We start from the raw sequence: 23,678 nt of genomic DNA on the forward strand, positions 1-23,678 counted from the left end.
TAATGGCTCTGGGGTCCCTGTAATGGCTCTGGGGTCCCTCTCCTGGTTCTGGGGTCCCTCTCCTGGTTCTGGGGTCCCTCTCCTGGTTCTGGGGTCCCTCTCCTGGCTCGGGGTCCCTCTCCCTGCCGGCACAGGAGCTGCTGCCGCCCCAGCAAGAGGCAGAGGAGTCGCTGCCCAGAAGCAAGAACTCACTGAGAGCTGAACTGGGGCCGTGTGGGCAGGGCCAGAGGGGAGCAAAGGAAGGGATTTGTTGCTAAGAAAAGAAATAAAGTTTGGGTCATTTGTTGGGGAGATTTGTGTCAGTTTCTGATCATTTTTGGGGGTTATTTTTAGTGAGTTTCTGGTCATTTTTGGGGGAGATTTGGGTCAGTTTCTGGTCATTTTTCGGGATGATTTGGGTGAGTTTTGGGTTTATTTTTGTGGTAATTTTGGGTCAGTTTCTGGTCATTTTTTGGGGTGATTGGGCTGACTTTTGGGTCATTTTTTTGGGGAGATTTGGGTGAGTCTTGGTATCAGTGTTTTGGGATTTTGGGGTCAGTTTCTGGTCATATTTGGGGCTGATTTTGTATCATTTTGGGTCAGTTTTGGGGGGGGTTTTTTGCATTTTTAGGTCAGGTTTTGGGCCAATTTGGAGTTAGTTTTTGAGGTGATTTGGGCCAGTTTTGGGTCAGTTCTGGATCAATTTTTGGAGTGAATTGGATCAGTTTTTGTGTCACTTTTTGGGGAGATTTGGGTGAGTTCTGGGTCATTTTTGGGGAGATTTGAATCAGTTTCTGGTAGTTTTTTGGGGAGACTTGGGTGAGTTCTGGGTCTCTCCTGATTGTAATTCCTTCAGGCTCCTCTCCTGATTTTAATTTTTTTAGGCTCTTCTCCTCATTTTAATTTTTTAGACTCCTCTCCTGATTTTAATTTTTTTAGTCCCCTATCCTGATTTTAATTTTTTTAGTCCCCTCTCCTGATTGTTATTGTATTAGTCCCCTGTCCTGATTTTAATTTTTTCAGGCTCCTCTTCTGATTTTAATTTTTTTAGGCTCCTCTCCTGATTTTTATTGTATTAGTCCCGTGTCCTGATTTTAATTTTTTCAGGCTCCTCTCCTGTTTTTAATTTTTTTAGGCTCTTCTCCTGATTGTAATTTTTTTAGGCTCTTCTCTTGATTTTAATTCTCTTAGGTTCTTCTCCTGATTTTAATTCTCTTGGGCTCTCCTCCTGATTTTTATATTTTTAGACTCTTCTCCTGATTTTCATTTTTTTTAGGCTCTTCCCCTGATTTTCATTTTTTTTTTAGGCTCTTCTCCTGATTTTAATTCTCTTAGGAGAAGAGCCTAGAGAATTAAAACCAGGAGAAGAGCCTAATTACACAAGTAAATTTTCAAACCACCAGCAATCACAAGCCAATTATCCGATTTCCCAAAAGAACTACACGAACAAATACGGTTATAAAACAACAAAAAAAATGCCATAAGTAAAAAATCGCATAGCAACAGTGCCCCCTGGTGACAGAGAAAAGGAATTGCACATAAATTTGAGATGAAATACTGCCACCTGCTGACGGAAAACAGGAACTGCATTGAAAAAATTTTGAACAGCGCATGCGCAGTCGTTGGCAAAACGCCGGCGATCACGTGGTAAGTAAGGGCAGGCAGGAGAGGGACCGGCGACGCATGCGCAGTGGCTCTCGTGCCGGTGCAGCGCTCCCTGCTCGAGTTAAGGGCCGGTTTCGGCGGCAGGGCGGGACTCGCGGTCTCCCGTCTGTCCCGGGGTGTGTGTGGGGGGAATAACGTGAAGATTTCTTGGGGTGAAAGCGCAGAAATTAGCGAGGAGGGACGCTAATTTGGGTAAACTCGGTCACCGGAAGTAGTGAGCGACCGGAAGTCCTCCAAGGCCCCGGCCCGGAAGTCCGCCAAGCCCATAGCAAAGGTGGCGCCGCCAGGACCGGAACGACCACACTAAAGATGGCGACCCCTGCCCGGAAGTTCGCCAAGCCCACAGTAAAGATGGCGCCGCCAGGACCGGAACGACCACACTAAAGATGGCGGCGAGAGGCTTCCGCCGCGACCCGGACCCCCACCCCGCGCCCGCAGCGCCGTCTCGCCGCGCTGCTTCCCGCTGCGGGGACAGGGCGGGCGCGGGCGGCAGGTTCGTGGGCGGCGGCAGGCACCGGCGCCGGCAGCCCCCGTCTCGGGGCCGCGGCGCGCGAGGACCGCATGGCGCGCACGTCGCGCCGCCCTCTCGCCCCGCTCCGCTCCCGCCCCTGCCCCCGCTTCTGCCCCCGCTTCTGCCCCGCTCGCTCCCGCCGTGCCCTGGAGATGCTATCGGGGCTGCGCCGCCGCCTTCCCCCCCCGGAAGCGACCCACGGCGGCAGATTCGACGGAGATCGACCCCGGGGTAAGCTGGGCGCGTCCAAAGGCGCCGCGGGTCTCGCCAAGGAGGGGAGGGGGGGGGGGGGAGGCGCGCGGCTGCAGTGCCGCTCCCGGCCGTGTCCGCCAGGCGGCGACTGTGAGGCAGGGCCCGGCGCTCGGCGGCGCTCTTGCAAGCGACGCCCCTGGCAAAGCGGCGCTGCTTGGGCACTGCCGGCCTTCCCCCGGAGTGCCCGGGCTGGCCCAGCACCTGGCCGAACCTCTTAGGGAAGAGGCAAGGAACAACTGCGCTTCTTCTGCCCTTTCTTTAGCCCGGGACTGGAACACAGACAAAATCAAGGGGCTCTTGGACCTGTGCAGGCTCCGAGCAGTTTTCAGCCTTCCTTAGCAGAGCATTCTCACCCTCCGAAAAGCTGAAAGGCTTTAACAGCTGGAGACGCGCCTGCAGCTGTGCAGATTAATGTAGTTTCTTTTAGGAAATGAAGGGGAAGTTTTCCTGTTGGGAGCCTAAATACCGAGTCTACTCTGCTTTTTCAATCAGGTGACGAAGCTTATGGAAGAAAAGAACAAAGGCCTCGAGGTGAGTACATTCTACCGAGTTCTGCTTTTCTGGCATCGGTTTGGGAAAATCACGTGAAATTCTAAAAAGCTTCTCTCCGTGTTTTCTAGTTGTTTTTTCAGCCTTGCTCTAAGTTTCATGTAGAAAAGGGCATAGAATTATTAGAACAGACAAACTAGACTTCCTCGGGAGAGATGGAAGAAAAGTCTGCTGATTCCAGTTCTGCTTTTCTTGTCTTCCCTTCGACTGTCGTTTTCTCTCCCCTACTGTTCAAATAGGCTGCAGTTAATTGCTCTGCTGAAGAGTTTGCTGTCCTAAGTGTCTGTCAAATTGATGCCTTCAACTCAAGACAGCACCTGCTCCTTAGTTACAAAAAGTTCCTCACAGGAAATTTTCAGGCGTGCCCATAAATCTCCTCGCTGTTTGTTTGGGAGAACAGGCTTTTCTCGTCTGTAACAGAACAGTCGTGTCATCTGCTCTGGAATGCTGGTGGCAATCTAGTCAGAAGAGGACCCCGTGCTTCACTAATTTTCCCTTTTTGTTGTTGGGGGTGACTTCTTCCCAGGCATGTTATTCTTGACCCCCCGGGGCAAACGGAGGTGTCAGCGTCAGGAGCCATCCTAACTGAGGCCCTGGGAGGTCAGTGCTTTTTGTGTGACTGGACGGTGAAGCTGTCTGTGGGAATGACCTGGCTATGGCTCAGTGTAGTCCTAATTAAGGTGTCTTTTACTCCGTGTTCCCAGGCTGCCTCTTTCCCTTCGGTCGCCGTGGGTGTGCCGGACGCCTCTGGCAGGACTAACCCTGTGGCTTTTATGTCCAGCGTGCTGTGCTGTGTGTGCCTGCAGGTAAGAAAAGCTGGGAGTGCAGTCCCTCTGCTTTGGTTGCTGTGTCTCTTTGGGAGTGATTTTGGAGGGGAATGCCAGAGCGATTTGGTTTGAAGGGGACCTTCAAAGGCCAGCCTGTCTTCCGTGGGCAGGGACACCTTCCACTGTCCCCGGTTGCTGCGAGTCCCGTCCAGCCTGGCCTGGAACACTTGCAGGGATGGGGCAGGCTCAGCTTCCCTGTGCAGTGTGCTCTGATATCTCTCCACTGGCATCCTGAAAAATTTTGTCAGCACGTTTTGTGTGACAATGGTAAGCGGGACCTGGGTGAAAATTGGGGTTCTCTGAGGTGCAGAGGGAAAGAATTCTCCTTTGAAGTCCAGTGTAATTCAGTTTTGCACGAGTCTTGTCTGACTTATGTTTGAATTGCTTTCTATTCTAGGCAGTTCTTTTAAATTAAACTTTTGTGTCTCCCCCCCAGTATCTTGTACAAGACAAAGCTACCTTTCCTCGTGGGAACGGACTGGCCGGGCTTTGGCAATCTGGCCCCTCGAAAGACTAAGTGACCTCTTCCAACAGGGGAAGACTTTCTGGCAAGCGGTGCCAGGAAGAACTGGAGTTTCTGGAGAATAAAAGCTGGAAGCGTGCCCCTGAAAATCCCCAGCCCTGGGTGGTCAGTGGTCTGACTTGCACGGACCGGTGGCCTTGGCCAGGAGCGGTCCTGCGGGAAGCGCCTTTGCCCAGGCTGTAATTTTAATTTCCCTTGGATGCTTGGCAAAGCCCCTCTGGGTGAGCCCCAGTGCCTGGCAGGAGCAGAGCGGGCTTCCAGGGAGGTATTCACCTGGTCAGCGTCAGGAACCATCCTACCTGAGGCCTCGGTGAGTGCTTTTTGGACGACTGGACGGTGAAGCTGTCTGTGGGAATGACCTGGCTATGGCTCAGGGTAGTCCTAATTAAGGTGTCTTTTACTCCGTGTTCCCAGGCTGCCTCTTTCCCTTCGGTCGCCGTGGGTGTGCCGGACGCCTCTGGCAGGACTAACCCTGTGGCTTTTATGTCCAGCGTGCTGTGCTGTGTGTGCCTGCAGGTAAGAAAAGCTGGGAGTGCAGTCCCTCTGCTTTGGTTGCTGTGTCTCTTTGGGAGTGATTTTGGAGGGGAATGCCAGAGCGATTTGGTTTGAAGGGGACCTTCAAAGGCCAGCCTGTCTTGCGTGGGCAGGGACACCTTCCACTGTCCCCGGTTGCTGCGAGTCCCGTCCAGCCTGGCCTGGAACACTTGCAGGGATGGGGCAGGCTCAGCTTCCCTGTGCAGTGTGCTCTGATAGCTCTCCACTGGCATCGTGAAAAATGTTGTCAGCGTGTTTTGTTGGACGACGGTAAGCAGGACCTGGGTGAAAAGGACATTCTCTGAGGTGCTGGGAGAAGGAGGACTCGTGCGGGCACCTCCAGAGACAGCGGGAACGGGAGCGTGCTGCGGAGGAGGGAAATTCCAGGGGGTGGGTGCCGAGAAATTTGTCCTTCCCTCGCCCTGTGCTCTGCACTTAGCAGTGGGTCAAGTGCAGAAGTTTCCTGGGGACCCTGGGAAATGATGCCGGGTCTGCCAAGAAAAGTGGGGCCAAAGGAGCAGGACCTGGGTCTGCCAGCGTGGGAGAAACAAGGGACGGGTCATCCTCTGCCTCCAGGAGGGAGGGCAGCAGGAAAGGCCACGGACTAAAGCACTGAAGTGCCGTTCCCCAGGGAGCCCCTGCCCAGACCTGAACTTGCTTCTGCACTTGCTGTCCCTTTCCCAGCGGAGCCGAAGCGTCGGGTGCGGCTGCCGGGGGGATGGAGCTGCCAAGGACAAGCTGGGAGGGTGTTTGCGAGGGAAGGGGGTAGAAGGAGCTCTTGATGTGCTTTGTTTACTTCTTCATCCCACAGAATTGCCACGAGAGGAAATACTTCAGAGGGGCTTCCCTCCAGATAAGGCCTGAAGATGCCAGGAGGTTTCAGCCGGGAGGAAAGGAGCTGTGGAAGAAAAGCAGCCTAAAAACAGCCAGTGGGGATCATCAGGTTTTCCAGCCAAGAAGAACAAGGAGAGAGATGAGGGAATCGGGTTCCAATTCCTAATGCTTTGGTGGGTGCAGGAATGATTTCTGTGTGTTTTCCAGTCCCTTTGGATTCCTGAGATGATTTTAAAATGATGGCTTTAGCAATCAACTAAATCGCAGATGTTGTTTTTGAGAGGAAATGATGCCAAAGAAATGCAGAGTTTTGGGTCAGTTTTGGGGATGATTTGGGTCAGTTTTTGGGGTCAGTTTGGGGTCATTGTTTGGGGTGATTTGGGTCAGCTTTTGGGATGATTGGGGTCAGTTTTGGGTCAGCTTTTGGGATGATTGGGGTCAGTTTTGGGTCAGCTTTTGGGATGATTGGGGTCAGTTTTGGGTCAGCTTTTGGGATGATTGGGGTCAGTTTTGGGTCAGCTTTTGGGATGATTGGGGTCAGGTTTTGGGGTCAGTTTTGGGTCAGCTTTTGGGGTGATTTGGGTCGGTTTTGGGTCAATTTTTGGGGAGCACTGGGTGTTACTGGGGGTTGTTGAGGAGCACTGGGTGTTACTGGGGTGTACTGGGGAGCACTGGGTGTTACTGAGGGTTGTTGGGGAGCACTGGGTGTTACTGGGGAGCACTGGGAGAGAAAATGAAAAATAAAGAGAATAAAAAATAAACGAAGTAAAGAAGGAAATATAAAAAAGAAAATTTAAAAAAAAAGGCAAAAAAACTAAAAAGGAAATAAAATGAAAATGAAATAAAAGAGAGAAAAAAAAAAAAGAAACCCCTTCTTGGGCACCCCGTTTCCTCTCCTCCCCCCCCCCGAACCGTAAATTGCGGGGTCATCACCCCTAAAATGTGAGAAGGGGACCCCGAAATGTGGGTGAGGGAACCCCAGGGAGCCGGAAAAGTGGAGGGGGAGCCGCAGTAAGAAAGCGAAGCCGGGCGGTCGGGCGGCGGGGTGGGGGGGGTGGGGTGGGGGGGGCGCATGCGCAGTCGTTGGCAAGACGCCGGCGATCACGTGGTAAGTAAGGGCAGGCAGGAGAGGGACCGGCGACGCATGCGCAGTGGCTCTCGTGCCGGTGCAGCACTCCCTGCTCGAGTTAAGGGCCGGTTCCGGCGGCAGGGCGGGACTCGCGGCCTCCCGTCTGTCCCGGGGTGTGTGTGGGGGGAATAACGTGAATTTCTCCTGATTTTAATTCTCTTGGGCTCTTGTCCTCATTTTAATTTTTTTAAGGCTCTTGTCCTGATTTTAATTTTTTGAAGGCTCTTGTCCTGATTTTAATTTTTTGAAGGCTCTTCTCCTAAATTTAATTTTTTTAAGGCTCTTGTCCTGATTTTAATTCTCTTGGTTCAAACCATTTCCTAATAAGTCAGTTTTAATGAAGTGTTTTCCAGTCCCTTTGGATTCCTGAGATGATTTTAAAATGATGGCTTTAGCAATCAACTAAATCGCAGATGTTGTTTTTGAGAGGAAATGATGCCAAAGAAATGCAGAGAGAGAGCATGGAATCATCCTGGGATCCTGGAGTGGTTTGGGTTGGAAAGGATCTCAGGGATCATCTCCTTCCACCCCCTGCCACAGGCAGGGACACCTTCTAATAGACCTCCAGCCTGGCCTTGGCCACTTGCAGGGATGGGGCAGCCACAACTTCTCTGTGCCAGGCCACCTCCCCACCCTCCCAGGGAAGAATGTCTCCCTTCTGTGCAATCTTTCCCTTTCTTCTCTGCAGGAAGTGGGCTGGGACAAGGGAATTGGCTCCCACGAGGCCGAGGATCAGAGCGGGCTGTGCACAGGGGACAACTTCCACTTCCGAACGGGGAAGGGCCCCTTCGTGCCCACCCCTGGCAAACTGGGACAGAGTAACATCTGCCTGCAGCTGGCTGGAGTTCCCGTTGGCTCTGGGCTTTCAGCCCGCCGGGGCTGCGGCGGGAGCCGCGCGGAGGGAACGGGGGGCGGGGCCGCGCCGAGGGCCGGGGCCGGGCTGAGCGGGCGGGGCGGGGCCGCAGGGCCAGGCGGGCTGGGATTGGGCGGAGGCGCTCGAGTGCTGATTGGGCAGCGCTGCCGGCCCGCGGTATAAAGGGCCGGCGGGGCAGGTGGGGGCGGTTGTGTGTGGGGGCTGAGGGTGCGGCCCCGCTGCTGCCCGGGCTGCGGAGGGGAGAGCGCCTTGGCCGCTGGGTTTGTGCACCGGGGCAGCCGGGGGCGTTTAGGGGCGCCTTGTGCTGGGCGGCGGGGCCCGGGTAAGCCCCTTACCTGCCGGGTGCCCCCGGGGGGAGCCGTGGCATGGCTGTGGGTCCTGTGCTCTCTGGGTGTCTGAGGGTTTGCTTTGGGATCCCAAACCCTTTCCCCGTGCAGGGTTATGAGGCAAAGACTGCTTTAACTTGGTTTTTTGGTGCTGCGTTAATGCTTTTTGCTCGTTCTGTGTCCATTTGCAGCCTCGCTCGTGGTTTCCCCTGGTGTGGAGGCGAGTTGTGCTTCCTGCTGGGAGAGAGAACGGCCTTGGGAAGCTGCTCCATGAGCCACAGCTGTGCCGAGCCCGGCAGTCTGTCCAGGTAAGAGCAGGGCTTCTACTGCCCGTGAGGAGCTGGGTTTGCTGTTGGAAGATAGAATGTGCCTATGCCTTTAAATGCAAGGACAGGCAGAAGCTGGGAGGGACCCTGAGCAGGTTTGGTGGCACGACAGCAGTTTGAAAAGACCTTGACTGTGGGAGAAATGTCCAGGAAAACGATTCCTTTTTTGCAGGGAGGCAGTTTGTGAGGACAGGGGGGTTGCTGTGCTCTCTAGCAAAACTACTGACCTTGGGATGTCTAGGGTGGGAAGATGTTGGCCACGTGTGGGCTGGTGCAAAAGTGTGTGGGTGCCTGTGTGTGACAGCCGTGGGTGTGCAGGAAGGGGGGTTCTGGTGCCATTGGAGCTGCCAGGGAGCCAAAAGGGGCACGGTTGTCTGAAAAAGGCAAAAAGTCTCAGTCTCTGTTGACACCTGTACCAAAGGAGATGCAAATTTTCCCTTTCTCGTTGCAGACTTCGCAAAGCTCCCCAGGAAAGGAAGCTTTATATTCCTCCCCAGCTTTATGCTAAAGGTTTCCTTCCTCCTGTCTCAGCACCCTTTCTGCTGTTGGGAGAGCACGAGGTGGATGGAGAGGATCCCCAGGCATCTGCAGGCACAAGGGACTCATACAACTGCGATTTTCCTCCAGCCCTCGTGAAAGGGACTTCCAGGATACTCTTGGGAATGTACCAGCTCTCCTGCTGGAGCTTTTCTATGGAATATTTGAACACAAAGGGTAAAACTAAAGTCAGGTCTGTTCTGGAGTATGTTACACTTGTGCAAAACTCCGTTCTTCTGTTTATTTTCTGTTCTGGAAAGCACAGTCTGGGGTTCCTGGGCACTTCCTATTGAGTGATTCCATGAAAATAATTTTGTACTGAAAGGGGAAAGGAGCTGTCTGTGGGAGGTCAGGTGTCCATGATAAAAGCTTTATGCTTTTCAGTCAGATAAGCCTTAAAATATCTCACAGTGTATAGGAATGCCTGGCTTCTAAAAGTCACCAGCTGAGTCTTAGAGGCTCCTTTGAAGAGCTGTTTTCAGGCAGGCAAATTGCCCCCCAGGAGGGACTCTGTGCCTGCTCTCCCGTGGCTCCAAGGGATCTCTGGCCCTTCACGCCGGCACCGAGATTTTCTCGGGAAGGGCCTCAGATCCCCGGACCAGTCTGGGACACAGGCAAGATCCCCCTGCATTTTGGGACCAAATTGGCCCCCTGGAGGGACAGTGCTGTTGGTGCCCCCCGGGTTGGGGCACCCCGAGGACTCCAGCGCGCACCGAAAGGATTATTCGGGGAGATCCTCGGGGTGCCCGGCCCTGGGGAGCTCAAAGCAAGGTCCCTGCCATGGATTCAGGCATTGCTGAGAGTATCCCAGGGGTCCCTGTCCCTGCTAGACAGGGAGCTCTCTAATGGGCTGTAATTGGGTTCTAAAAGCGGTGCTCCAAGTGCCAAACAAGTGTGGGATTGGGATTAAGAAATGAGCAGTGAGGGTGCAATTGGCTGTTTTCTCTGGAATGTGACTGTGAGAGCTGCAGGAGTGCCAGGTGTGTGTTCCAGTCCCCAGCATTTGGTTTGCACATGTCCTGGTCAGACACAAGTACAATTTCCTCAGTCCTGAACACAGCAGAATGAGAATTATGGACTGGCAGTGTTAAGGTGATTGGTGTGACAGGGGTCAAACTGGGAAAACATTGGGGAATTCCTCAGTTTGTGTTTTTGCCAAACTCACCCAAACCTCTGCTAGGAAGTGATGGGCTGGAAAAGTTGAGGCAGAAATGGAATTGAAAACTGGGGCTCTTGACACTGTAATTGCTGAAACTAAATGTGTCCAAGCAGCAGCTCTTGTTGTGCAGGGAATAACTCCTGTCAGCAGCAAGGCCCTGACTGAAGTGGCAGCTGCAGTTGTTCCTGTGGTGTGGGCCAGTGGAACTGCAGGAGAGTGGAAGAGGGCAGAACCTGTAGGTATTACCCCTGATGTGGGATCTCTATGGGTAAGGCCAACCCAGTATCCTTTAAAATCAGAATGCCAGACTGGATTGGTTGCAGGAACAGCTAAATTGGCTCCTCCTGGTTTGCTTGTAGGACGTGAATGCAAGAACCTGCCAAGAAAACCAGTGGACAAGATGATTGATTAGTGCAGGACCTGAGAGAAGCACCTTGAATGACAACCTGGAGGAGTTTCCAGTATTGGATTTAAAAGATGGCCTTTGCATCTCCTTGAGCAAGGAAAGCCAAGAAAGCTTTGCTTTTGCAGGAGAAAATGGGGCAAGCAGGCAGGAAGAAGAGAAGCCCCGTGACTCCTCCCTGAGCCCCAGACAGCCCATGAACTGCCTTGCTGGGAATGGTGGGACGGGCTGGACTCTGCATTGCTCCCTCGGGATGTGTGGTAAGACTGTTATGGCGACTTTTTGAATAGATGGTGCAAGGGCAACCTTTAAGCAGCTGAAGCATTCCCTGAGGAGAGCTCTGGGTCTGCCAGATGTGTCAGAACTGTTGGAAGCATCTTTGGTGGGGAGGGCAAACAAAGGCCAAGGTGTGCAGTGACCCCCCTGAGAAGGGACTTTCAGTTAATGGCATCCCTGATGGTGAACTTTGTGGGCTGTTCCCCCTGTAGGGCAGGTGATAGTCCCAGCTCCAGTTATGGGAAAAATGGTTAAAAGGGAGCCCCAAAAGCTGGAAGTCCTCCTGGAGGCTCCTGGCAAAGAGAGTTTGCTGCGTTCCCCCTGACAGAAGGACAGTGATAGCTTTTGAGTGCTGGTAGATCCTTTTAATAGATAGCCTTGAGTGTGTCCTTGTTGCACCAGTAGGACTTATCAAAGTCCCCATATTCCAGGAGATAGACACATTAAAGTTTAAAATATTCTTCCTAATCCTTTGTTGGCTTGAGGCTCTCCCCTCAGGAACTGCAGGAACTCCTGGTGCCGCCTGGGCCGATGGATTGGACACCCCAGCCCCTCTGTTCCTACCCAGCCACTGGGGCCGTGTCCAGTGGTGGCACTGCCAGCCCTGCAGGTGAAGTGGGAAGGGCCTTTGCAGGTCTTGTGGGTCACATTTATAGCAGGTAAAGTTGCAGAAAAAGGACCTGGGGTCTGTTATTCTTGAGTTCAGAAAGCTCCTTTTGATTGGTGAGCAGGACAAAGTGGATCCTTAAGAGTTCCCATCCGTGTTTGTGTCTCAGCCTGTGTTAGGATTCAGGGCTGTAGCTGTTGTTGTCACTGAGGAGTCAAACTGTGCTTTAAATAATGAGACCCTGGCCTGATGGCCCAGTGTTAAGAAAAAAGGGGGAATGCTCTCTGAGTGTTGAGATGTAACAAGGGCTAATCCTTTTTGCAGTGGGATGGAGCCTGGAAAGTGCACAGAGCTGAGCCCAGGGATTGAAAGGGACCAAGCAAGGGAGGTGAAGAAAGAAGGAAGAAGGGAAGTGAGGCAGCAGGCAAGCAGCACCAAGTTGCTGTGTAAGCAGGTGAGTTGTGTTGAGGTTCCTCAGGCAGGCACTGAGGACTTGGAGGGCTCCAGACAGAGCAGACCTGGGAAGGCCCTCGGTGAAGCCCCTTGGAAACCTTCTAAGGGTAGTTGTGTATGGTGATAAGTGTTGGGAAATGTCCTGAATGTGGAACAGGAATGCAGGGAAGGAAAATGAGCCCTCCTGTAATGCTGACCCCTCCCATCAGCTGCAGTGGAGACCCCTCCGTGTGCCCTTTGGGAGCGGATTGCCAGGACCCCCGTGGGGCTGGGATCATGGCAGGGTGTTGTAAGCAAGGAATGCCTGGCTTCTAAAAGTCACCAGCTGAGTCTTAGAGGCTCCTTTGAAGAGCTGTTTTCAGGCAGGCAAATTGCCCCCCAGGAGGGACTCTGTGCCTGCTCTCCCGTGGCTCCAAGGGATCTCTGGCCCTTCACGCCGGCACCGAGATTTTCTCGGGAAGGGCCTCAGATCTCCGGACCAGTCTGGGACACAGGCAAGATCCCCCTGCAGTTTAGGACCAAATTGGCCCCCTGGAGGGACAGTGCTGTTGGTGCCCCCCGGGTTGGGGCACCCCGAGGACTCCAGCGCGCACCGAAAGGATTATTCGGGGAGATCCTCGGGGTGCCCGGCCCTGGGGAGCTCAAAGCAAGGTCCCTGCCATGGATTCAGGCATTGCTGAGAGTATCCCAGGGGTCCCTGTCCCTGCTAGACAGGGAGCTCTCTAATGGGCTGTAATTGGGTTCTAAAAGCGGTGCTCCAAGTGCCAAACAAGTGTGGGATTGGGATTAAGAAATGAGCAGTGAGGGTGCAATTGGCTGTTTTCTCTGGAATGTGACTGTGAGAGCTGCAGGAGTGCCAGGTGTGTGTTCCAGTCCCCAGCATTTGGTTTGCACATGTCCTGCTCAGACACAGGTCCAACTTGCTCAGTCCTTAACCCAAGAGAGGGAGAATTATGGACTGGCAGTGTTAAGGTGATTGGTGTGACAGGGGTCAAACTGGGAAAACATTGGGGAATTCCTCAGTTGGTCTGTTTGCCAAACTAACCCAAACCTGTGCTAGGAAGAGATGGACTGGGGTCTCTGATCTCCTGGGCAGTTGTTTTGCATGACCCTGGGAGCCTCTGGGATTAGACTGGCCTGGGCAGACAGGGAGCAGTTTGTCCTGTGGAGCTGGGCTGGGTTTGTTGAGGATGCCTTGGGAGGCAGGGCTGGAGAGGCTCCTCTGTTGGCTGTAGTGGTGGAAGGTTTGTAGCAGCAGGGCTGGAGCCTTCGCCCTCCTGCTCCCCCCGTGAGCCCCGACGGGCCCGTGCCCTTGGCAATGGAGGGCCCCCCATTGCTGAGTCAGCGGTTCCGGGGGCCAGGAGGGATGGGATCAGGATGCCGAGCTCCGCCCAGGGCCAGGGCTGCCAGTGTTCAACCATGGAGGGAACTGAAAGCACAGTGAGATGGAGGCCAAGCTGCAGCACAGGGATGGGTGAGAAAAGACCCTAGTCCTCAGGTGGAGCTTTGAATTCCCTGGAAAAATGGATCCTGTCAGATGGATCAGGCCCTTGTGGGTGCTGGAGCAGAGGCCTCTCTCATTTTTGGTCACCCTGAAAGGTTGCAAGGACAGCAAGTTCTGACTGCAGGATGAGGTGGCAAACAAAGTGAAGTGGTCCAGAGAAAAGCTGAGGCTAAAATTGGCCCTGTGCCAGAGCAGCCTCGTGCAGTGCTTGTTGCTGTCCCTGAGTGTCCCATTGCAGTGGATATTTCCAAGGGTGCCTTGTGCTGGGGAGCACTGGGGCAGTTCCCTTTCCCTGGGCAGGGCAGGCAGGGCACGTTTCCCCCCTCGAGGGTGGCTCCACAGTCCCCCCCCTGTGCCCTGGGAGCGTGGCAGAACACCTGGACCCACTGTCCTTGCCAGAGAGGGCACAAGGGATGGTTGGATGGGGGAGGGAATGGCTCAGGGAGTACAAGCACCATTACAATGAGTAGGGCAGCACCTGGAAAGGAAGAAGGGGAGTTAATCCAGACAAAATCCAAGCACCTGCCCAACCTGTGATATTTTTAGGAACTCAGTGGTGCTGTGGTCCCCAGGAAGTATTGCCCAGGACTAGGCAGGAGACTTCAGGCTCTGTCACCCCCAGAGCAAGTGTCCAGGGGCAGGCAGTGGGGAGGCAGCTCTGTTGTTGAGGATGGGGTTATTTTCTCTGCTTTATTTTGTCTCCAGAGATGTTCTTCCCGTTAATCCAAACTGACTCCATCTCCTAACTCTCTGAAGAGGTTTTCTGCTTTTTGTAGGAGGGTAAGGTTTGGGTTCTAACTATAGAAGAGCCAACAAAATAAAGGCTTTGTGGCAAACAAATGGTGTCTCCCAAACTCTTTGTACTTCAAATAGATGCCTTTATTCTTAGTTTTTTCTTATTGGTATTCTCAAGGTACTTGATACCCTGTCTACAGTTATTTATTTTGGCTTCTCTTTTTTATTTGTTACAGAGTTGATGTGACTGACTTCTTTTTGAAATGCAGCAGTGCTCTCAAGGATATTTCCCCCCCACTCCTGGGCTTGTGCAGGGCTGTTGAGTCCGTGTGTGCCACTGTTCTTGTCCCAGGGGGACCGAGTGACATTTGGAACCAAACCTGGGGACTTGAACTCTAGGAATGTTTCTGTGTCTTTGAATTTTAAATTGCACATGAAGCAGAAATATGTTTGTGTTTTCCAGGTTATATTGTCATGAAAATAGAAATGCATCATTGGATCTTACTCCTCTGAGGGCAAACCACCAGACTGATCATTTCTTAGTCCATCAGACCCAGTGCCAGGAACTCAGAGGGGTGTTTGTGTGCAAATGTGCTGAGTGGTGGTGGCCCCCGTGAGACTGTGACCAGCTGGAAATGTGTGTGTGTGTGTGTGCAGAGCTGGGCTGGATCCCTTGGGATTTGGCTCCCAGATCCCCCCCAGCCTTCAGGAAAACCAGAGGCCACCGAACCCTGAGGGAAGGGAGTCCCATTTGCAGAAGGGTTTGTAGATTGGGGAAAAGCTCTCCAGCACAAAGCCTGTGTTCCAAACCCCTTCAGGCCAAAGTCAAGGAGCACAAACCCTGGAGTCATCAAGTTATGAAGTTTGGTTCAAACCATTTCCTAATAAGTCAGTTTTAATGAAGTGTTAAAAGGAGAACTTAAATAAGGGTAATTTCTGATGGAGAATAATGGGAAGAAGTGGTTTAAGTTCCCTAAACATGTTTTATATCAGTCCATGGTTATTTAATTGAGCATTGTTTGGAATTTTTCTTTTTGCATTCGTTCCTGGTGTGCTTTTCTCTATCTAAGGGATGTTTGGAGGCCTTTTTGATTGCTTGAAGGTTTTTAATGTCAGTGCTGGATTGGGGTGGACAGTCATTGTAACATGATTTAGAGTTGGATGCATTTTATTCTGTGTGCCCTGTTTGATGTCTCGTGTTCAGCGAGTGACTGGTCAGAGTTTGGCCCAAGCCTTTGTTTTTCAGGTGAAAAACCCGAAGGGGGAATTGTAGTTGCAGCTTTGCCCTTGAGCTGCAGCTGGAGCCTGGCCAAAGAACAAGGCAAAGCTCCCTGGGGAAGGAAGGGGGAGCCAGAGAAGAAAAGCAGCTGCAGCCAGAAAGGTGGGTTTGGACGGGAGAAGAGGGGCTGTGACCCAGCAAGGGGCTCTGGAGGGCTCTGGGGTCCCTGTAATGGCTCTGGGGTCCCTGTAATGGCTCTGGGGTCTCTATAGGGGCTCTGGGGTCTCTATAGGGGCTCTGGAGGGCTCTGGGGTCCCTATAATGGCTCTGGGGTCTCTGTAGGGACTCTGGGGTTTCTATCGTGGCTCTGGGGTCCCTATAATGGCTCTGGGGTCCCTGTAATGGCTCTGGGGTCCCTGTAATGGCTCTGGGGTCCCTCTCCTGGTTCTGGGGTCCCTCTCCTGGTTCTGGGGTCCCTCTCCTGGCTCGGGGTCCCTCTCCCTGCCGGCACAGGAGCTGCTGCCGCCCCAGCAAGAGGCAGAGGAGTCGCTGCCCAGAAGCAAGAACTCACTGAGAGCTGAACTGGGGCCGTGTGGGCAGGGCCAGAGGGGAGCAAAGGAAGGGATTTGTTGCTAAGAAAAGAAATAAAGTTTGGGTCATTTGTTGGGGAGATTTGTGTCAGTTTCTGATCATTTTTGGGGGTTATTTTTAGTGAGTTTCTGGTCATTTTTGGGGGAGATTTGGGTCAGTTTCTGGTCATTTTTCGGGATGATTTGGGTGAGTTTTGGGTTTATTTTTGTGGTAATTTTGGGTCAGTTTCTGGTCATTTTTTGGGGTGATTGGGCTGACTTTTGGGTCATTTTTTTGGGGAGATTTGGGTGAGTCTTGGTATCAGTGTTTTGGGATTTTGGGGTCAGTTTCTGGTCATATTTGGGGCTGATTTTGTATCATTTTGGGTCAGTTTTGGGGGGGGTTTTTTGCATTTTTAGGTCAGGTTTTGGGCCAATTTGGAGTTAGTTTTTGAGGTGATTTGGGCCAGTTTTGGGTCAGTTCTGGATCAATTTTTGGAGTGAATTGGATCAGTTTTTGTGTCACTTTTTGGGGAGATTTGGGTGAGTTCTGGGTCATTTTTGGGGAGATTTGAATCAGTTTCTGGTAGTTTTTTGGGGAGACTTGGGTGAGTTCTGGGTCTCTCCTGATTGTAATTCCTTCAGGCTCCTCTCCTGATTTTAATTTTTTTAGGCTCTTCTCCTCATTTTAATTTTTTAGACTCCTCTCCTGATTTTAATTTTTTTAGTCCCCTATCCTGATTTTAATTTTTTTAGTCCCCTCTCCTGATTGTTATTGTATTAGTCCCCTGTCCTGATTTTAATTTTTTCAGGCTCCTCTTCTGATTTTAATTTTTTTAGGCTCCTCTCCTGATTTTTATTGTATTAGTCCCGTGTCCTGATTTTAATTTTTTCAGGCTCCTCTCCTGTTTTTAATTTTTTTAGGCTCTTCTCCTGATTGTAATTTTTTTAGGCTCTTCTCTTGATTTTAATTCTCTTAGGTTCTTCTCCTGATTTTAATTCTCTTGGGCTCTCCTCCTGATTTTTATATTTTTAGACTCTTCTCCTGATTTTCATTTTTTTTAGGCTCTTCCCCTGATTTTCATTTTTTTTTTAGGCTCTTCTCCTGATTTTAATTCTCTTAGGAGAAGAGCCTAGAGAATTAAAACCAGGAGAAGAGCCTAATTACACAAGTAAATTTTCAAACCACCAGCAATCACAAGCCAATTATCCGATTTCCCAAAAGAACTACACGAACAAATACGGTTATAAAACAACAAAAAAAATGCCATAAGTAAAAAATCGCATAGCAACAGTGCCCCCTGGTGACAGAGAAAAGGAATTGCACATAAATTTGAGATGAAATACTGCCACCTGCTGACGGAAAACAGGAACTGCATTGAAAAAATTTTGAACAGCGCATGCGCAGTCGTTGGCAAAACGCCGGCGATCACGTGGTAAGTAAGGGCAGGCAGGAGAGGGACCGGCGACGCATGCGCAGTGGCTCTCGTGCCGGTGCAGCGCTCCCTGCTCGAGTTAAGGGCCGGTTTCGGCGGCAGGGCGGGACTCGCGGTCTCCCGTCTGTCCCGGGGTGTGTGTGGGGGGAATAACGTGAAGATTTCTTGGGGTGAAAGCGCAGAAATTAGCGAGGAGGGACGCTAATTTGGGTAAACTCGGTCACCGGAAGTAGTGAGCGACCGGAAGTCCTCCAAGGCCCCGGCCCGGAAGTCCGCCAAGCCCATAGCAAAGGTGGCGCCGCCAGGACCGGAACGACCACACTAAAGATGGCGACCCCTGCCCGGAAGTTCGCCAAGCCCACAGTAAAGATGGCGCCGCCAGGACCGGAACGACCACACTAAAGATGGCGGCGAGAGGCTTCCGCCGCGACCCGGACCCCCACCCCGCGCCCGCAGCGCCGTCTCGCCGCGCTGCTTCCCGCTGCGGGGACAGGGCGGGCGCGGGCGGCAGGTTCGTGGGCGGCGGCAGGCACCGGCGCCGGCAGCCCCCGTCTCGGGGCCGCGGCGCGCGAGGACCGCATGGCGCGCACGTCGCGCCGCCCTCTCGCCCCGCTCCGCTCCCGCCCCTGCCCCCGCTTCTGCCCCCGCTTCTGCCCCGCTCGCTCCCGCCGTGCCCTGGAGATGCTATCGGGGCTGCGCCGCCGCCTTCCCCCCCCGGAAGCGACCCACGGCGGCAGATTCGACGGAGATCGACCCCGGGGTAAGCTGGGCGCGTCCAAAGGCGCCGCGGGTCTCGCCAAGGAGGGGAGGGGGGGGGGGGGAGGCGCGCGGCTGCAGTGCCGCTCCCGGCCGTGTCCGCCAGGCGGCGACTGTGAGGCAGGGCCCGGCGCTCGGCGGCGCTCTTGCAAGCGACGCCCCTGGCAAAGCGGCGCTGCTTGGGCACTGCCGGCCTTCCCCCGGAGTGCCCGGGCTGGCCCAGCACCTGGCCGAACCTCTTAGGGAAGAGGCAAGGAACAACTGCGCTTCTTCTGCCCTTTCTTTAGCCCGGGACTGGAACACAGACAAAATCAAGGGGCTCTTGGACCTGTGCAGGCTCCGAGCAGTTTTCAGCCTTCCTTAGCAGAGCATTCTCACCCTCCGAAAAGCTGAAAGGCTTTAACAGCTGGAGACGCGCCTGCAGCTGTGCAGATTAATGTAGTTTCTTTTAGGAAATGAAGGGGAAGTTTTCCTGTTGGGAGCCTAAATACCGAGTCTACTCTGCTTTTTCAATCAGGTGACGAAGCTTATGGAAGAAAAGAACAAAGGCCTCGAGGTGAGTACATTCTACCGAGTTCTGCTTTTCTGGCATCGGTTTGGGAAAATCACGTGAAATTCTAAAAAGCTTCTCTCCGTGTTTTCTAGTTGTTTTTTCAGCCTTGCTCTAAGTTTCATGTAGAAAAGGGCATAGAATTATTAGAACAGACAAACTAGACTTCCTCGGGAGAGATGGAAGAAAAGTCTGCTGATTCCAGTTCTGCTTTTCTTGTCTTCCCTTCGACTGTCGTTTTCTCTCCCCTACTGTTCAAATAGGCTGCAGTTAATTGCTCTGCTGAAGAGTTTGCTGTCCTAAGTGTCTGTCAAATTGATGCCTTCAACTCAAGACAGCACCTGCTCCTTAGTTACAAAAAGTTCCTCACAGGAAATTTTCAGGCGTGCCCATAAATCTCCTCGCTGTTTGTTTGGGAGAACAGGCTTTTCTCGTCTGTAACAGAACAGTCGTGTCATCTGCTCTGGAATGCTGGTGGCAATCTAGTCAGAAGAGGACCCCGTGCTTCACTAATTTTCCCTTTTTGTTGTTGGGGGTGACTTCTTCCCAGGCATGTTATTCTTGACCCCCCGGGGCAAACGGAGGTGTCAGCGTCAGGAGCCATCCTAACTGAGGCCCTGGGAGGTCAGTGCTTTTTGTGTGACTGGACGGTGAAGCTGTCTGTGGGAATGACCTGGCTATGGCTCAGTGTAGTCCTAATTAAGGTGTCTTTTACTCCGTGTTCCCAGGCTGCCTCTTTCCCTTCGGTCGCCGTGGGTGTGCCGGACGCCTCTGGCAGGACTAACCCTGTGGCTTTTATGTCCAGCGTGCTGTGCTGTGTGTGCCTGCAGGTAAGAAAAGCTGGGAGTGCAGTCCCTCTGCTTTGGTTGCTGTGTCTCTTTGGGAGTGATTTTGGAGGGGAATGCCAGAGCGATTTGGTTTGAAGGGGACCTTCAAAGGCCAGCCTGTCTTCCGTGGGCAGGGACACCTTCCACTGTCCCCGGTTGCTGCGAGTCCCGTCCAGCCTGGCCTGGAACACTTGCAGGGATGGGGCAGGCTCAGCTTCCCTGTGCAGTGTGCTCTGATATCTCTCCACTGGCATCCTGAAAAATTTTGTCAGCACGTTTTGTGTGACAATGGTAAGCGGGACCTGGGTGAAAATTGGGGTTCTCTGAGGTGCAGAGGGAAAGAATTCTCCTTTGAAGTCCAGTGTAATTCAGTTTTGCACGAGTCTTGTCTGACTTATGTTTGAATTGCTTTCTATTCTAGGCAGTTCTTTTAAATTAAACTTTTGTGTCTTCCCCCCAGTATCTTGTACAAGACAAAGCTACCTTTCCTCGTGGGAACGGACTGGCCGGGCTTTGGCAATCTGGCCCCTCGAAAGACTAAGTGACCTCTTCCAACAGGGGAAGACTTTCTGGCAAGCGGTGCCAGGAAGAACTGGAGTTTCTGGAGAATAAAAGCTGGAAGCGTGCCCCTGAAAATCCCCAGCCCTGGGTGGTCAGTGGTCTGACTTGCACGGACCGGTGGCCTTGGCCAGGAGCGGTCCTGCGGGAAGCGCCTTTGCCCAGGCTGTAATTTTAATTTCCCTTGGATGCTTGGCAAAGCCCCTCTGGGTGAGCCCCAGTGCCTGGCAGGAGCAGAGCGGGCTTCCAGGGAGGTATTCACCTGGTCAGCGTCAGGAACCATCCTACCTGAGGCCTCGGTGAGTGCTTTTTGGACGACTGGACGGTGAAGCTGTCTGTGGGAATGACCTGGCTATGGCTCAGGGTAGTCCTAATTAAGGTGTCTTTTACTCCGTGTTCCCAGGCTGCCTCTTTCCCTTCGGTCGCCGTGGGTGTGCCGGACGCCTCTGGCAGGACTAACCCTGTGGCTTTTATGTCCAGCGTGCTGTGCTGTGTGTGCCTGCAGGTAAGAAAAGCTGGGAGTGCAGTCCCTCTGCTTTGGTTGCTGTGTCTCTTTGGGAGTGATTTTGGAGGGGAATGCCAGAGCGATTTGGTTTGAAGGGGACCTTCAAAGGCCAGCCTGTCTTCCGTGGGCAGGGACACCTTCCACTGTCCCCGGTTGCTGCGAGTCCCGTCCAGCCTGGCCTGGAACACTTGCAGGGATGGGGCAGGCTCAGCTTCCCTGTGCAGTGTGCTCTGATATCTCTCCACTGGCATCCTGAAAAATTTTGTCAGCACGTTTTGTGTGACAATGGTAAGCGGGACCTGGGTGAAAATTGGGGTTCTCTGAGGTGCAGAGGGAAAGAATTCTCCTTTGAAGTCCAATGTAATTCAGTTTTGCACGAGTCTTGTCTGACTTATGTTTGAATTGCTTTCTATTCTAGGCAGTTCTTTTAAATTAAACTTTTGTGTCTCCCCCCCAGTATCTTGTACAAGACAAAGCTACCTTTCCTCGTGGGAACGGACTGGCCGGGCTTTGGCAATCTGGCCCCTCGAAAGACTAAGTGACCTCTTCCAACAGGGGAAGACTTTCTGGCAAGCGGTGCCAGGAAGAACTGGAGTTTCTGGAGAATAAAAGCTGGAAGCGTGCCCCTGAAAATCCCCAGCCCTGGGTGGTCAGTGGTCTGACTTGCACGGACCGGTGGCCTTGGCCAGGAGCGGTCCTGGGGAAGCGCCTTTGCCCAGGCTGTAATTTTAATTTCCCTTGGATGCTTGGCAAAGCCCCTCTGGGTGAGCCCCAGTGCCTGGCAGGAGCAGAGCGGGCTTCCAGGGAGGTATTCACCTGGTCAGCGTCAGGAACCATCCTACCTGAGGCCTCGGTGAGTGCTTTTTGGACGACTGGACGGTGAAGCTGTCTGTGGGAATGACCTGGCTATGGCTCAGTGTAGTCCTAATTAAGGTGTCTTTTACTCCGTGTTCCCAGGCTGCCTCTTTCCCTTCGGTCGCCGTGGGTGTGCCGGACGCCTCTGGCAGGACTAACCCTGTGGCTTTTATGTCCAGCGTGCTGTGCTGTGTGTGCCTGCAGGTAAGAAAAGCTGGGAGTGCAGTCCCTCTGCTTTGGTTGCTGTGTCTCTTTGGGAGTGATTTTGGAGGGGAATGCCAGAGCGATTTGGTTTGAAGGGGACCTTCAAAGGCCAGCCTGTCTTGCGTGGGCAGGGACACCTTCCACTGTCCCCGGTTGCTGCGAGTCCCGTCCAGCCTGGCCTGGAACACTTGCAGGGATGGGGCAGGCTCAGCTTCCCTGTGCAGTGTGCTCTGATAGCTCTCCACTGGCATCGTGAAAAATGTTGTCAGCGTGTTTTGTTGGACGACGGTAAGCAGGACCTGGGTGAAAAGGACATTCTCTGAGGTGCTGGGAGAAGGAGGACTCGTGCGGGCACCTCCAGAGACAGCGGGAACGGGAGCGTGCTGCGGAGGAGGGAAATTCCAGGGGGTGGGTGCCGAGAAATTTGTCCTTCCCTCGCCCTGTGCTCTGCACTTAGCAGTGGGTCAAGTGCAGAAGTTTCCTGGGGACCCTGGGAAATGATGCCGGGTCTGCCAAGAAAAGTGGGGCCAAAGGAGCAGGACCTGGGTCTGCCAGCGTGGGAGAAACAAGGGACGGGTCATCCTCTGCCTCCAGGAGGGAGGGCAGCAGGAAAGGCCACGGACTAAAGCACTGAAGTGCCGTTCCCCAGGGAGCCCCTGCCCAGACCTGAACTTGCTTCTGCACTTGCTGTCCCTTTCCCAGCGGAGCCGAAGCGTCGGGTGCGGCTGCCGGGGGGATGGAGCTGCCAAGGACAAGCTGGGAGGGTGTTTGCGAGGGAAGGGGGTAGAAGGAGCTCTTGATGTGCTTTGTTTACTTCTTCATCCCACAGAATTGCCACGAGAGGAAATACTTCAGAGGGGCTTCCCTCCAGATAAGGCCTGAAGATGCCAGGAGGTTTCAGCCGGGAGGAAAGGAGCTGTGGAAGAAAAGCAGCCTAAAAACAGCCAGTGGGGATCATCAGGTTTTCCAGCCAAGAAGAACAAGGAGAGAGATGAGGGAATCGGGTTCCAATTCCTAATGCTTTGGTGGGTGCAGGAATGATTTCTGTGTGTTTTCCAGTCCCTTTGGATTCCTGAGATGATTTTAAAATGATGGCTTTAGCAATCAACTAAATCGCAGATGTTGTTTTTGAGAGGAAATGATGCCAAAGAAATGCAGAGTTTTGGGTCAGTTTTGGGGATGATTTGGGTCAGTTTTTGGGGTCAGTTTGGGGTCATTGTTTGGGGTGATTTGGGTCAGCTTTTGGGATGATTGGGGTCAGTTTTGGGTCAGCTTTTGGGATGATTGGGGTCAGTTTTGGGTCAGCTTTTGGGATGATTGGGGTCAGTTTTGGGTCAGCTTTTGGGATGATTGGGGTCAGTTTTGGGTCAGCTTTTGGGATGATTGGGGTCAGGTTTTGGGGTCAGTTTTGGGTCAGCTTTTGGGGTGATTTGGGTCGGTTTTGGGTCAATTTTTGGGGAGCACTGGGTGTTACTGGGGGTTGTTGAGGAGCACTGGGTGTTACTGGGGTGTACTGGGGAGCACTGGGTGTTACTGAGGGTTGTTGGGGAGCACTGGGTGTTACTGGGGAGCACTGGGAGAGAAAATGAAAAATAAAGAGAATAAAAAATAAACGAAGTAAAGAAGGAAATATAAAAAAGAAAATTTAAAAAAAAAGGCAAAAAAACTAAAAAGGAAATAAAATGAAAATGAAATAAAAGAGAGAAAAAAAAAAAAGAAACCCCTTCTTGGGCACCCCGTTTCCTCTCCTCCCCCCCCCCGAACCGTAAATTGCGGGGTCATCACCCCTAAAATGTGAGAAGGGGACCCCGAAATGTGGGTGAGGGAACCCCAGGGAGCCGGAAAAGTGGAGGGGGAGCCGCAGTAAGAAAGCGAAGCCGGGCGGTCGGGCGGCGGGGTGGGGGGGGTGGGGTGGGGGGGGGCGCATGCGCAGTCGTTGGCAAGACGCCGGCGATCACGTGGTAAGTAAGGGCAGGCAGGAGAGGGACCGGCGACGCATGCGCAGTGGCTCTCGTGCCGGTGCAGCACTCCCTGCTCGAGTTAAGGGCCGGTTCCGGCGGCAGGGCGGGACTCGCGGCCTCCCGTCTGTCCCGGGGTGTGTGTGGGGGGAATAACGTGAATTTCTCCTGATTTTAATTCTCTTGGGCTCTTGTCCTCATTTTAATTTTTTTAAGGCTCTTGTCCTGATTTTAATTT

General features: G+C 52.9%; 1 protein-coding gene and 2 long non-coding RNA genes across 4 annotated transcripts; all 3 read left to right on the top strand.

Annotated features, from left to right (window-relative positions):
• Window positions 1–1,291: 1,291 nt before the first annotated feature.
• On the top strand, window positions 1,292–18,538 carry LOC127463941 (basic proline-rich protein-like). Of its 2 annotated transcripts, XM_051773969.1 has the most exons (3): window positions 1,292–1,918; window positions 1,996–2,386; window positions 2,900–3,174. In XM_051773969.1, the coding sequence occupies exons 2-3, from the start codon at window positions 2,031–2,033 to the stop codon at window positions 2,901–2,903; spliced, it is 360 nt and encodes a 119-aa protein (XP_051629929.1). In that variant the 5' UTR covers window positions 1,292–1,918; window positions 1,996–2,030; the 3' UTR covers window positions 2,904–3,174. The 2 variants fall into 2 exon arrangements, 1 of the variants encoding a protein (XP_051629929.1); XR_007901096.1 differs by lacking the exons at window positions 1,292–1,918; window positions 1,996–2,386; window positions 2,900–3,174 and adding exons at window positions 16,891–17,519; window positions 17,597–18,538.
• Window positions 4,834–5,850, top strand: LOC127463946 (uncharacterized). The gene is made up of 2 exons (XR_007901101.1): window positions 4,834–5,230; window positions 5,652–5,850. It is a non-coding gene; the product is annotated as an uncharacterized LOC127463946 (long non-coding RNA).
• A 255-nt stretch (window positions 18,539–18,793) lies between the features above and the next one.
• LOC127463943 (uncharacterized) lies at window positions 18,794–22,510 on the top strand. Its single transcript, XR_007901098.1, has 7 exons — window positions 18,794–19,157; window positions 19,262–19,363; window positions 19,821–20,423; window positions 20,881–21,276; window positions 21,381–21,482; window positions 21,807–21,890; window positions 22,312–22,510. It is a non-coding gene; the product is annotated as an uncharacterized LOC127463943 (long non-coding RNA).
• The last annotated feature ends 1,168 nt before the right edge of the window (window positions 22,511–23,678 follow it).

Source organism: Manacus candei, unplaced genomic scaffold, assembly GCF_025592945.1.
Source record: "Manacus candei isolate 608988 ecotype Guabito, Panama unplaced genomic scaffold, ASM2559294v1 h1tg000182l, whole genome shotgun sequence".
NCBI classification, from domain to species: Eukaryota; Metazoa; Chordata; class Aves; order Passeriformes; family Pipridae; genus Manacus; species Manacus candei.

Excerpts from the sequence above, each read along its gene's own strand:
- LOC127463941 (XM_051773969.1), top strand. The coding sequence starts at position 2,031 with ATGGCGGCGAGAGGCTTCCGCCGCGACCCGGACCCCCACCCCGCGCCC.